The sequence below is a fragment of the Pyxicephalus adspersus genome, chromosome 3 (genome assembly GCF_032062135.1).
Source record: "Pyxicephalus adspersus chromosome 3, UCB_Pads_2.0, whole genome shotgun sequence".
NCBI classification, from domain to species: domain Eukaryota; kingdom Metazoa; phylum Chordata; class Amphibia; order Anura; family Pyxicephalidae; genus Pyxicephalus; species Pyxicephalus adspersus.
Window position 1 is genome coordinate 93,932,891 of NC_092860.1, and position 13,811 is coordinate 93,946,701.

The 13,811-nt window shown below is 34.9% G+C and overlaps 1 protein-coding gene across 1 annotated transcript in view; it reads right to left on the reverse strand.

The window, feature by feature from the left end:
* The window catches only part of ZGRF1 (zinc finger GRF-type containing 1), a 41,136-nt gene that overhangs the window by 17,825 nt on the left and 9,500 nt on the right, over nt 1-13,811 (reverse strand). Inside the window, exons 7-18 of the mRNA XM_072405721.1 lie at nt 11,912-12,072; nt 11,553-11,600; nt 10,157-10,256; nt 8,177-8,268; nt 7,709-7,838; nt 6,498-7,099; nt 5,565-5,703; nt 1,971-2,155; nt 1,656-1,852; nt 1,350-1,489; nt 690-836; nt 310-424 (exon numbers count right to left, since the gene is read on the reverse strand). Coding sequence (XP_072261822.1) covers nt 310-424; nt 690-836; nt 1,350-1,489; nt 1,656-1,852; nt 1,971-2,155; nt 5,565-5,703; nt 6,498-7,099; nt 7,709-7,838; nt 8,177-8,268; nt 10,157-10,256; nt 11,553-11,600; nt 11,912-12,072 — 2,056 coding nt within the window. The remainder of the gene's footprint in view (nt 1-309; nt 425-689; nt 837-1,349; nt 1,490-1,655; nt 1,853-1,970; nt 2,156-5,564; nt 5,704-6,497; nt 7,100-7,708; nt 7,839-8,176; nt 8,269-10,156; nt 10,257-11,552; nt 11,601-11,911; nt 12,073-13,811) is intronic.

The window sequence follows — 13,811 nt, forward strand, 5'->3', positions numbered from 1 at the left end:
CATTTACATAAGTTATGTTTTTGAATAAAGATCCTGAACCTGAGGCCAGGGTGAAGATGCAGGAGTGAGGACAAGTGAGCTTAGATAAAAAATTACAAACAAGCAGTTAAGTTTATTTTATTGCAGAAGGAATATATATCGCCTGTCCCTTCTGAAGGTATCCTGAAAAACAAATCTAATTTGCAAAAAAAGGAGTTACATTAAAACAATTACACCATCAGAAGCTCTAATTTCTTGCAAGTGACAAGCCACATAACACTAAGATGCGATGTTAGGGCTCTGCTTTTATCATGCGTATCATTTACTTACAAAGTGAGGAGATGAGGCATTAAAGGTAAAGTGGATGAGTTGAAGTGTTCTTGAATATTTCTCATACAAGTCAATTCTGTGCTTGCATTACAGATCAGCAATGCATGGACAATCACTGAAAAAAAAAATATTTAATAGAATCACAACTGAAGCAAGTATCTGTGTTTTTAAAAATTAAAAAAACAGTAAAAGTTACCACACCAAATTGTTATTCATAAAAACATAGTTAATTTTGTATGTTGTGTGTTTATAGCTGGTGAAAGATCACATACAACAACATTAGTTGTTATCAAAACCACTCTACTCACAAACTAATGTCATAAAAGTCATCACTATTTTTGTTACAAAAGTATACTTTTGTAGTTAATGCAGTCACCTACTATTTGTTTGCCAGTTAGAAGGACAGTATCCTCTCAAAGGAGAAATCTCTATGTCATTGTTAGCGGAGGGTCCAAAGAAAACGCTGCAAGCAATGAAAGTATCCATTGGATCAAAGTTCAGAGTCTTTGAAACAACCCAGACATCATCTGAAAAGTGTGATAAAGTAGGTTGTTATAAATAGCACCATTATATATTACAGCTCAGTTGTAAAACGACAAGGATTCTCAAGACAAATGGACCCATTGCTCTAAGAGTCCCCTGTACATAGCAGGTCATCCAGTATGCTGGCTACTTTCGAAATAACAATCTTAAAATGAAACGTACATAAGTATAATCTGGCAGTCATTGCTATAACTAATTATACATATATGTGTCAGTACAATCTAATGAACTTCAGAAGGATAGCAGAGTTTTATATTACAACTATAGATTGGAAATACAATGGCACTGATGCCTGAGTAGCAAGACAAACTGTTTCCAAACGACATTACTATTACTGTAACATGTATGTATGTGTAATTACTGAACAGTCTGTTTGTGTTGTCATCCCACACATGGTCTTCCACTTCTTAAAAGACTCTATTTAGGCCACCACTGATGGCTTTGCATTGAGATTCATTCGTATGATACAAGATGTATATGACATTATAATTAATTACCTTTACTATATGCAGACGAGTTATCCTTCCTATTCAGCTTGAGATAAAGCTTTGTTTTTGATTCACCACCAAATTCTGCCTCCGTGTTGACAACTTTGGCAAATTTGCCAAAGTGACGTTTATGATATACAGATATTTTCCTGTCAAAAGACAATACAAGAATAATGGTAATTTCTAAATACAAAGTATATTTTGTGCAGAAAGTACAGAAACAAATTAACAGTGTTTAGATTTTAAAGTATATGTTAAATGCATATATAAAGCAGTGCAATATTTACAGACATGGCAGAAATATATAGTACATACCTAACCATAAGCTGGCTTTCTTCATACAGATTTATATTTTGACATCTGATGAACTTGGACAGGCTGTTCATATCCCTCATTAGAAGTTTGGACTCAGGTTTTCCATTTGCTTGCAGTGTCCCTTTCACTTCATCTAACCATTTGAAGTACTTGCATTGATCAGCTTTGGGTGCATCACATGTATAAAAGAATCTGCCCTAGTCATTGGAAAATTAAAGATTTTTTATGTATAATTATTTTTTGTCACAAACTTTTTTTATTATATTATTGGCCACAAATATACATTATACACAAATATACATGTAAATACGTTACCTTGTTGGGGCCTTCTTTTCTGACCATTACTAGCTTAGCAGGTTGCTGATGCAGGCAGAATGGAGAAACATTATCCTTTCTGTTCTTCTCATCAACCACCGATGACGTATAAAAGGACATGTCCACTTTAGAGAAAGCTTTGTGTAGCCTCTGGGACAGCTCAAACATTATAACATTTAAATATTCTGTATAGATGAAAATATAAGCAAAATTAATTACCTAAAAAGTTGACCTATCATCAAAAGTCCAAGGTGTGGCAATGTGGAGTAAGCTGCCATAGAAACATTTACGGATTCCACACATCAAACACAGGAGATGTTACATTACCCCTGTCTTTGTGTGCTCTATTAAAAAACATAAACCTCCAGGTTTGGTTATAACTGCCAAAAAAAGGGTGCTATGCCATTTTTCTAACAGCAGCCAGGGCGTTTATTGCCAGGTTTTGGAAACAAACTAACACTCCTTCCATGAAGTGTTGGTTTGTGGAACTTGAGAAGATTCAGCATATGTTGGTAGCTAAGGACGAAGATCAATATGAAAAATATAAACTGATGTGGTCAGCTTGGTTTAAGGAATCCCCTCAGTTCCAGACCTTTTTGTCATAAAGTGATATATACCCCTTGGCATTGATATAGCGAGATTGATATTGCAAGGATTGTTAAATTAATGTACTTATCTGATTCACTCAATGATTTGGACACCTGTATATTATATGCATCATTTTCCCCTATCCCCCTCTTTTTCCCCTACCTTGCCCTATACTCCCTCCTCCTTGTTATTCCCTTAGGGCCATATACTTGTGTGTGTCCCCTAGTCCCCCCCTCCTTTAGACCTGGTACAATTTACATTTTTACGTGAATGGCTTGTTATAAAATTTTCCCTTCCGCCTTTATGAATAGGGTAAAAGTTCTTGACCCATTGGACATTTTCTGTAACTGATTGTATGTTGTTACTCATGGACATTACCTCTAGTTCCTTTGTACTGTTTTGTACAATATTTGTATGCTATATATTCTTGTTGTACACATTCACGTTTATTTAACCATGTTTAATGTTGTATTTTTGTTATAAAAATTTTAACAAACTTGATTGAAATAGAAAAGCTAATCCAAAACCTCTGAATAAAGGTAAAGTAATTCCAAGCTTTTTAACACCACCATATCCTGCTCTGTTTCTGAATAATGGCACATCTGCAGCATCTGAAAACAGTGAGCCTGATTTATTTAGGCTCTCCAAAGCTGGAGAGAATACACTTTCATCAGTGAAGCTGGGCAATCCAGCAAATATGGAATAGATCTTTTCCAGGATTCAAAATATTTGCTAGCAAATTACTTTGAAGGAATCTAATCCAGGTTTGCTGGATCACCCATCTTCACTGATGAAAGTGTATCCCCTCCAGCCTTGGGGAACTTTAATAAATCAGGCCCATTATGTCTATCTTTACCCCATACTCAGAGGAAAGACAAGATAAAGGAACCTAGGCCATTTTTATCACAAAATCAAGTGTGGATAGCAGCCCCAGGTGGAGGACTGCATAGGATTTTTTTGAAGTGCAAACCAACCTTGAAGAGTAACATAAAGCATTAAACACAAATTCACAAATGCCAAAAGATCTTTCCTTACTTTCAATTTCATAGATGTTAAAGAGTAAGAGACAATATGCACTTCCTTTCAAATAGACAGGTGTCAGACACACAAACACGTGTAAATACCCCAACAGGGACAACGTCTGACTGAAACCCTTGGTTGAGCAGTCTGACAAGGAATACAAATTGTGTGTATAAGTTAAAACTTTAGCTTTTGAACTTGGTACACAACAGGCACCAAAAACCTTTTGGTCTTTGGATCCTGCCTTCCTCTTTCACTACAGGTAGTCCCCGGGTTACATACAAGATAGGGCCTGTAGGTTTGTTCTTAGGTTGAATTTGTATGTAAGTCTGAACAGGTACATTATTTTAATAAATGCAATTAGGACAGGAATTAACATATTATTAGGAAGTGTGGTGTCAGTTACTGTATAAAATCCTCACTGTGAGTTAATTACAAACAAAGCAAAAACTTTATGGAGCCTAGACAATCATTACCTTCTGGAGCAAGCTGTGCTTTGATATGCAAAAGAAACAACTGCAGAGTTTGTCTTGGTCATTAAAGAGTTACCAGATGTTGCAGAACAGCAAAAGACTTCTGCAAGTCATGCAAACTGCGTAGTTCATATGTTGGGTGTCCTTAAGTTGGGGACTACCTGTAAATTATTTGTATTGGTAGAAATAATGTGCAAAAACAAAAATATGTTTCACAGTTTGAATGTACGTATAGGCTTGCCACACCGACATGTTATGACAGTGCATGTGCTGTTTCCATATGGGCTAAAATTAAAATCTACCATTCTAAAAGCAATCCACTATTCAATATGCGATTAAGACAGATTACCGTATTTACTGTAAATAAATTATATTGTTTAAGTACAGATGAAAGCTCAAGAAAAACATAGTCAGTACTAGCCTACAGTTGAGATTCATTGTAATTGTGTGACTTAGATGAGTAGCACCTAATCCTATTTGGAGATCCATGTAAATCCTTTTACAATGAGAGCCACAATATTGTAAATTGTTTTTGCCAAAGGCATGCTATAGAGACCTTTACTTCTTAGCAACCATATACCCTACACATTATAAATCAGCAAAATAAATGTTTTATGATCAATTTCAATCATTTTCATCAAGTTCTGCAAACAGTAACATATATATAATTCTAATTATTCTTTTTATCAAATCTTTGCTGCATTTCTGAAATTGGCACTTGTGCTGCCAACCTTACTGTAGAGATAATCAGATAATCCTATTTATCTGCATTCACTGCCATGGGATATTTATAAAAAGAAGAAACTGAAAGTCACTGGGTCCTGGTGCAAAATATAGACACAACTTGATATATTTCATTCCAAACCTTTTACAGTCCCATTTAATTAGCTCAAAAATGATGTTGTTTTAGTTTCTAGTAGCAGCATTAAAACAAAAAAAGAATGTGAATGAAAATTACTTTATGCATGAAAAAAACGTCCTGGTTTAAAATAGCAGTGTGATAGTTTTTTCATTACTTTTCAAAAGGAAAATGCAATCCAGTAATTTATGAAACACACTCATCTTAACATAATTCCAATGCCAGTTTTTGGCCTATGATTCCAATCTATGGTATTAGGAAAACGCACAGAATTAGCTTTGTAAATTAGCTATAATTCCTGCTTCTAGTTTAAAACTTTTGCCCAATTAAAAGAATAAGAGCAGGTTAGTTTGGGGTCTCTACAATGTACTGAACCATCTGTGTGCTGTGTTATAGTATTTTGGGTTGACAAAAACTGCAGCAGGTCCATCAATTGCAGACACTTACATTGAATAAAAAAAATAATTTAATGATGTAGTTATTATAACTAAAGAATTGAGCAGGGATGAAGTTCATGTGCGTATAGGTTTCAAGAATATGTAGGCTTTTAGAATATGTGTACCTAATTATAATTTTATTTTCTTTTGAATGAATGGTATAGACTTGTCTTTATTTAACCGTAAGGTTTAACACTGCATTGAAAAAAAAAATTACCTGCAAGAGATGCATTGAAGACTTGCTTATAATGGGCCGAGGACTGGAATACAGCTGGGATATTTACTTTTCTTTTAGGAATTGATGCAGATAGCACAATGTGTTCAGGTGGAAATGTAAGATCACAGGATAGTGGGATCTAAAATTACATTACGAAGATACAAAAAAGCCTAAAATATATGCTTTTTAAAATGTTCTAAAATGTACAAAAAGACTTCATTAGAATTGGAACATAAAACAGGTAGCAGTTATTCAAGTTAACTTTTACGTAAGGGAAATAGGATGACCAACAGGAAAGATCCAAAGCTCCAATGGTGAGTCTAGTACATGCTGAGCATTGTACTTAGAATGCTAAGCTTTAGTGTACCAGTGCTCCAAACCAACTAAGATACTAAGATAAAAAGGGTCTAATAAAAATGTAATAAAATAATACACTATTTCATCCTGTCATCCCACTATTTCAAGTCCCCCCTCCCCCCCTACAATTACCCTTTGCATTCCTCTCACTTTATATGCAGTCACCCTACGAGATTCTCTCCTTCATAAAATATCCACTGTCATACTCATAGGGATTTTCTTTATATAGTTATAGTAAGTAATCTCTATACTTCTTTCCTAAACATTCTGCCCGCCATAATATCAACATACTGGCCACTGTCATACCTTTCCCTCTCCTGCATCTGCTTGCCGTCAAAACCTATGAGTCCTATACTACTCATTAGGACAAGTTTGTAATGCACCCCACTTTACCTGTTATGGAATAGGCACTCATTTGCTAGTACAGATAAAAACAGATACCAAGAACTACAACCATAATAAAGAAAAACATCTACAGTATATTGTAAATTAATCGGTGCTTGATATTTGTCAAGCCTAATTTTGTTTTTCACTAAAGACTAAGCTTAAAAAAAAAAAACAATCTCTTATACAGACCTGTTTATCTTCTGTGTCACGGGAATACAAGTTCCTCCTCGCCATACGAGGTAGAGAACCATTAGCTGGAGTAAGAACTTTGGTGATTAGCTCCACCTTTGAAACAACATCACTCTGTTGGCAAGGTCTTTGCTTTAATGCACCAACCTGAGGTTTCGGAGCTGTATCATCAATTTGGATCTCCTCTATTCTTTCTGGATGTCTAAAGACACTTTGTGCACAAAATTCTGTGTTTTCTTCATCAATAATATTTTCTGAACTTTCTGAAGACACATGCTGATACTTTAACCATTTGCTTGGCTGTTTACTTGATGACACAGGCACATTTTTAGGCGGTCCCATTGATGTAGGACCTGTGTCTAACCATTTAAAATAATCATCTCCACCTTCATTTTTGTCAGCTACAATGGTGGAATGTGTTTCATTAGATCTGTACGAGTGAGTCTTTAATAAGAGGCTGTTTTCCTTCTGAATTTCCAGAACATCATATTCATCCTCCAAAGGATTTAAGCTGGAAGTAACAAATTCTGGTTGGGTGATCATTGGCAATTGCTTATGAATCCTGGTCTGTACTTTGGATACCCTTGTGGTGTTCAAAAAATCTGGTGGAGATAAATTAGTAATTAGATAATTTTGTGGTCTTTCCTCCTGCTTCTCCTAAATATATTAAATGTATAAAAGAAGGGCTAAAATATATATTAAATGTAGATTAATATATTATTGACAATGAAGCAACATGTGTGGAGTGTATAATATTGCACACCCTTCAAATTTTTGACATTGGCAAAGGTTAATTTTTTAGTTAAGCAATTTAAAAGGTTTTTTTCTGAACTAAAGTCACATATAAACTGATAAGCTGCCATATAGACATTGCAATAAAACCTTCCATATCATGCCTTATAACAATTTTTATATTAGCAGCAGTTCTGCAATAAAAGTAAGATGTAGTCATTTGTAAAGTATTGAGTAAAAACAGGCTGGACTACACAAGGTTAAAGTACAGAAAATCCATCCAACAAGGGTCCAACCCTTCCCACTCTATAAAAACTGAATACAGTGTAAGTATAGATACCACAGAATATAAATTTCAAAACCATCCAAAAGTACAACACTTTCCCAGGGATAGACCTCCATCTCCCACAGGAAAATATCTCTGACAGTCACATAAATACTCTACTGACACAAGAGAAGCTGTTTGACTGTTTTCTTACTGTGCTGCTTAAGAACAGATGTACCATTCTTTAACTGTGTTCCTGGGCTGTCCACAGAAAAACTTTGTCTTGGTCTCAGAAAAAATGGACGTTTTAGGTCATCTGACTTTTCTTGTGTCGGTGTTTCAACCTGAAATCATTTACCACAAAAGATAAATAACATTCAATGTGCACTTATACCAAGGTCTTGTTCTGTAGCTGCACACTTAGCCTGTTCAGATGGACATTTGAATTGCCAATAAACGTTTACCATTAACCCTAACCAACCACCCAGAATGAATGATGAAGCTTTTTTTCCTCCAAGGAGCAAGCGCTGGCCCCTAGGGTAAGTACTTAAAGCTAGGACTGGTTATGCAATTATTGACAAGGGCACAAGGTATTTAGAAAGTGAATTCTGGAATTTTTTTAACATTCAGTTACATTACAGATCCTCAATCACAAATACAACTGATAGGAGCATTCACTGACCTTAGATTTTGTCCATTGTGAAAACTCCCAGTCACATTCTGAACCTTGACTTCCCAAAGTCCATCGTGGAAGAGGATGCTGCGCTGGGGAAACTGATGGTAAAATAATTATTTCATTATTTTATGAAAAACAAAGTGATCTATACATCTAAAATGTATAAGGATTTTTGTCTTTAGTCCTGTCCTATATTCCTTACTAGTAATACCTTGCAGACCTTTGGTAAACACAGTTTACTACAAGAAACCATTTTTTGAAAGTGGTTTAACCTGCCCACCTTTTTAGTTTTAGTGGTGTTCAACTTTAGATGTTCAAACACAATAATATATTGGATATGGCAAACATCTGATGATGACGGTGGTAATTTTTAATAATAGTTATTGTTTGGTAGTATGGCCAGTATCTACTCTCAATTGGAGAAAAGGAGAAAACTGTGCTCAAATAGTAGGCCTGATTTATGAAAGCTCTCCTAGGTTGGAGAGGATACACTTTATTCAGTGAAGCTGGGTGATGACAAATCCTGGTCCAGGATTCAAAACATTTGCAAGCAAATAGCAAATTACTTTCAAGAAATTCATTCCAGATTTGCTAGATCACCCAGGTTCACTGATGAATGTGTATCCTCTCAAGCCTTGGAGAGCTTTAATAAATCAGGGCCATTGTGGTTGCTTTAATTTATTTAGCAGTTAGACTTACAGATTAGGGAATGCAGCCTTGCATTCATTGTTGTGGTATTGAATGTTATTTGTTGAATTGTTATCAGCCTCTTGTCCCTGTGCAGCACAGCTCAGAATATTAGATGGAAGGGTAGCTCAGAGAGCCAAAACTGATTGGAGCAAAGAGCAAATTCACAGGGATCAGCTCTTCATTCTCTTTTCACTGCCCAGTCACAAGCCAGGAAATGGACAAAATCCACATTAATTACTGCTGGAGAGGGCAATGCTGTTTGGCAAAGTTGTGTAAATCTTGCTTTTAACGTATAAACTTTAGGTATTGACTGTTCACTTTCTGATATATGCCACTGTAAAAATGTAATCAATGTTATTCTCTTCACCAATCAGCGGTTTTATTGCTTTGGCTGATCAGAGTATGTATTTAATCTGTGTATTTAGCGGTTTGCTGGAGTTCAGCTTTAAAAACCAGTACAGAGAAATAAGTCAGAATCCATTTTGTACTTGTATGGTTGAATACAATAGGCTTGATTTATTAAGGCTCTCCAAGATTGGAGGATATAGGCTATCATTGGAAAACCTGGGTGATCCAGCATTCTTAGATTGGGTTTTTTTTTTTAAATAGTTTGCGCATAGTAGGGAATTTTTTCAAATCCGGAACCAGATCCATTCCAGGTTTGCTGGATAACCTAGGTTCCCCCATGACAGACTATCTTCTAGTCTTGGAGAGCTTCAATAACCTAGGTCCAACGCATTATTATTTAATGAATAAACCAGACTAATTGAAAATTCTTCTGTAGGTAAACTAATTTGAAAATACACCCAGCTGTGTATGATGACACTCCAAGTCAAAGACTGTACACATCTGATGACACGACCAACTCCTAAAACTTTTCAACAACTGATAACATACAAATTGTATGTTTTTGAGTGCAGCTTTAAAGTATGTCGTTCTGCAGCTTTGAAGCAAAAAAACACAGTGGACATTAGAAGCTGCAGCAAGTCACTGGAGGGCAAGAAAACATAAAACAGATAAAAAAAAAACAGATCCTATGATGTTATAAAATAACATGTCAGTAATTACAATACCCAAAACAGCCTATATGACATATACACAAGAGTTAAAATGCCTAAATCTACAGATCTATGGAACTGATAATTAGTTTACTTGGGAGATATATTTTAGGAAGGACATTACATTTGTTTGTAGCTCAAATGTTATGAAGGAAGATATCGCCACCTGGTGGTAACAAATTATTACTGTTTATCACAAAGTACTATCATACAAATTTTTCCCTTTACATTTACTTACAAGAATTGCTTTCATGACTTGTCACCGTGTGAACAAAAGCAGGCTGGGAAGAACCACTGTAATCGGAGAAAGTCTCATCCAATGCAAAAATAGCAGAATTCTGTAAATCAAGAGTTTTACTGCATGTTGATAAAAAAATAAGGCTGGGCAGACATTGGTTAAAACAAAAGAAAAACTATGTTTAAGAAAATAAAATGAAATATATTGTAACCAAGACTCACAAAAGGCACCTCCATTACCTGCAATAAAGGACTGACAACATGAGCGGATGGGGATAGAAAATGATTGCTTGTATCAAAGGCCAGACTTCCACATGGGCTTTTCTCTGGAGAGCAGCTCCAATCTAGCACTGGTGTTTCAGGCCTAATTATGACTGCACTAGATGCTGCTCCTTTCACTCTGTGACCTTCAAACTCCACTGGATAATATATCTGATAAGGGTACATGGCATGAACATTAAATAATACAGGGCAGTGAGGTTCTATATACCTAATAATCATTCCTCACTCCAGTCACCCATCTCTAGTAAATATCTTTTATATACATATAAATCGGTCAAACAAATTATACATTCATCCACAAAATAAAGGTTAAATATACCCTTTTACACAAACACCAAATAAATTCAAACATGTGGTATTTGTGCCTTTTGTTCATACCATGATATGTTTATTTGTGCTTTTTGTTTATGAACATGATATGTTAATGAATATATCCTTTATTGTTCCTAAATAAAAGCATAAATATGGCATGGAGATTTCACTGTTATAGTATCCAAGACAAGTAAAATAAAAATATGTAATAATAAAAACAGTAGGAGTCACATTTATGATACAATGCATATATGCGTCATGCCAACCTCCAACACTCTAATTTCTGTACGGCTAAAAGGTTATGTTATTTTTATCCAGTCTTGCTTAGCAAGCACTATATTACCCCTGGGGAAGCCTATATGTGGGTGAAACATGTCAGGAAATAATAATAAACGGGTGCAATCACCAAGTTTGAATACTTTTCTTATGCACTTAATGAGCAAAGGCTCATGAGCTTTAAGCTGTCTAGTGCCACCAATTGGCTTCAACTATTTTGTATTTTGTTTCTCTCCAATACTAAGTAATATAAAAAGATTGACACAGATAAACAGGTATGACACATAGAAATACTGCTCAGTGTGTTGTGTGCATTTTCACGCAGAAACACTATGCTGAAGTATTTAGAAAATGTGTGAACAGAAAATGCTTATTTTGTATATTTTAAGTACTCTACCATTATTATCTTAATAAAGTCTCTGCGAGATGTAAGAAATTAGTTATCAAACAAATCGACAATTGTACAATATGAGTTTTGGGTGGACTGGCATCTGTAAATAGGAAATACACAGTAAATAGGTATTTACCATGGCTGGTGTTAGCACAGTTTGCTCCTCCTGACATGCAGGTGGTATCTAAAAACAGAAAATAAGTAGTGTCATTGTAAAGAACAGCTTGTATTCATCTCACGGTACCCAATACCATTACCACAACATAACAATCCAGCTTTAAATTTTATAACATTTAACCATAAACCATTACAAACTAATATACATTTTCAAGACCAAATGTATGTTTTTATGTCACAAGAAGTGACACTTGTCCTTGTAGTTCCATATTATCAACTAACAAGAAATATTTACATAACTTGTTTAGTCCCGAACAAAAACAAAAAAAAAACAATAAAACCTACATTACAGTAGTTAGAATTAAAGAAGGCTGTTACCATTGGTGGGGAGTTGGACTGAGCAACAAATAATGTCTGTGGATCATCATCTTCATGCACTGGTGAAAAGGTGGACAGCATTGGTTCTGTGGAAGAAGGAACTGTTGTCACATCCTCACACACTGACAGCTGTATTGCCAATGGGCATGTCCTGCAAAGAGCTGAAGATGTACAATATAAATATTACTTACAAACAAACAAAAGTCATAACTGTAACATATTTAAGAGCATAAATAATCACATTTCCAAAACTGGCAACTGTGTCACAGATTGGAAAATACACTGAAATCCAAACAGTGTAAAAAAAAAAAAATCTAACAAAAATTAATGATTAGTGGGATGCTAAGGTTACAAAGATTTTCTTTCTTTCGGACTACAGTTTAGGATTTAGATATTGATCAAAATATTAACTTATAAACCAGGTTTTTGAAAAACAGCAAACTAATGATCATGTTCTTGTTGATATAAGTACTTGAAGAAAGGAGTAAGAACTTAAAGTTATTGGATAAAATGCTATTGCAAACTCTTATCAGTGCTGATCAGGTGTAAAGGTGCAAGCACTTGGACACATGACCTCTGCTGAGGCAGCAGGTATGCCGATTGCTAGCTTCTAGTTGTGTAGGGCTCCTGGTCCCCCACTGGTTGCACCTGGTGGCCAGTAAGTCATTACTCCAGAAACCGCAAAGCACAGTAGGTGAAAAGGAATCCGGTGCTCTCAAAAGTGTGGGACAAGCAGACACCGAGCACTGCCTTCAGTTTTACTTTTGGTGAGCTAATGACTGGGTCTTTCAAACTTGTATTGTTCCCTTAAGTAGTTATCACATGACCAAGTGTAGTGTTCTGAAGGTAGTAAGAGTCAGTAGTTTCTTCATGAGAGAGAAAAAATGAAGATGAAATACTTATGCATTGCAAAAATAAAAATTAACAGTTTAATATTAAATAGCATAGGGTCTCAGTTAACAGAAAGACTGGATGATACATTAATATTTAGATATGTGTTTAAAGTAGAAGCCCTTCTCAGCTGTTATATGTTCTCTAGTTTTGAAAGATTTTTCCTTTTTTTAACCTAAATACCTTCTGCTCTCCATTTGCCACCAAGTACAGCACTGCTTTTGCAACTTATAACTTGGTTTAAACATGTTTATTATCCTTATCAGTAGAGGTTGTTCTATAATATTTTTTAGAAGCAAGAAAACATGCGGTATATTTATAAATTACTGTAAAATCTATTGTAAAAGTTCACTTAAACTTTTCAAATCATTCTACATATCGTTTCAATGCCTTGTTCTGCCACCTAGTGGCCAATCCTCAAAAGAATATGGAGGTGTTGTTTTTATGCTTTTAAAAAAATTGTATAAAAATGTTGTGTGGTTTAACAATAAAATGTATATGTAATTCTTTTAATAAAATCATTTTTATGTACCTTTAAAATACCAAAATGTTGTTTTTGGTATTTACCACTTTATGAATTTACTCCTATGTTTGCTTACATAAGAAATAATGACAAAACCATGGTGCTAATATGTTGGCGCTGTATAAATATAAATTAATTTAATATTAATAATAATAATGAAGGTTGCTAAACTAAACTGGCAAAAATTTGTTTAATGTGTTCCTAATCCCTCTGCAAATTAAGGAATTTCTGAACACCACTAAAGTGTGATTGGATACAATCTGCAGTGTAAATAGGGATCATTTTACAGGCAAAGACAAAACAGCATTTATTCTCAGGCTAGCAATTGTAGTAAACTGAAAGCAAATCATGCAAATTGTGCAAATGTATCAGGATAATCCGTAACAAATAGGCTACCTTCATTTAGCATATGATTATTGAGTTTGTTTTGGTAACCCCTGGGTAGCAGGTTTGGAAAATAACAAATAACCTTAAAAAGGGATATGT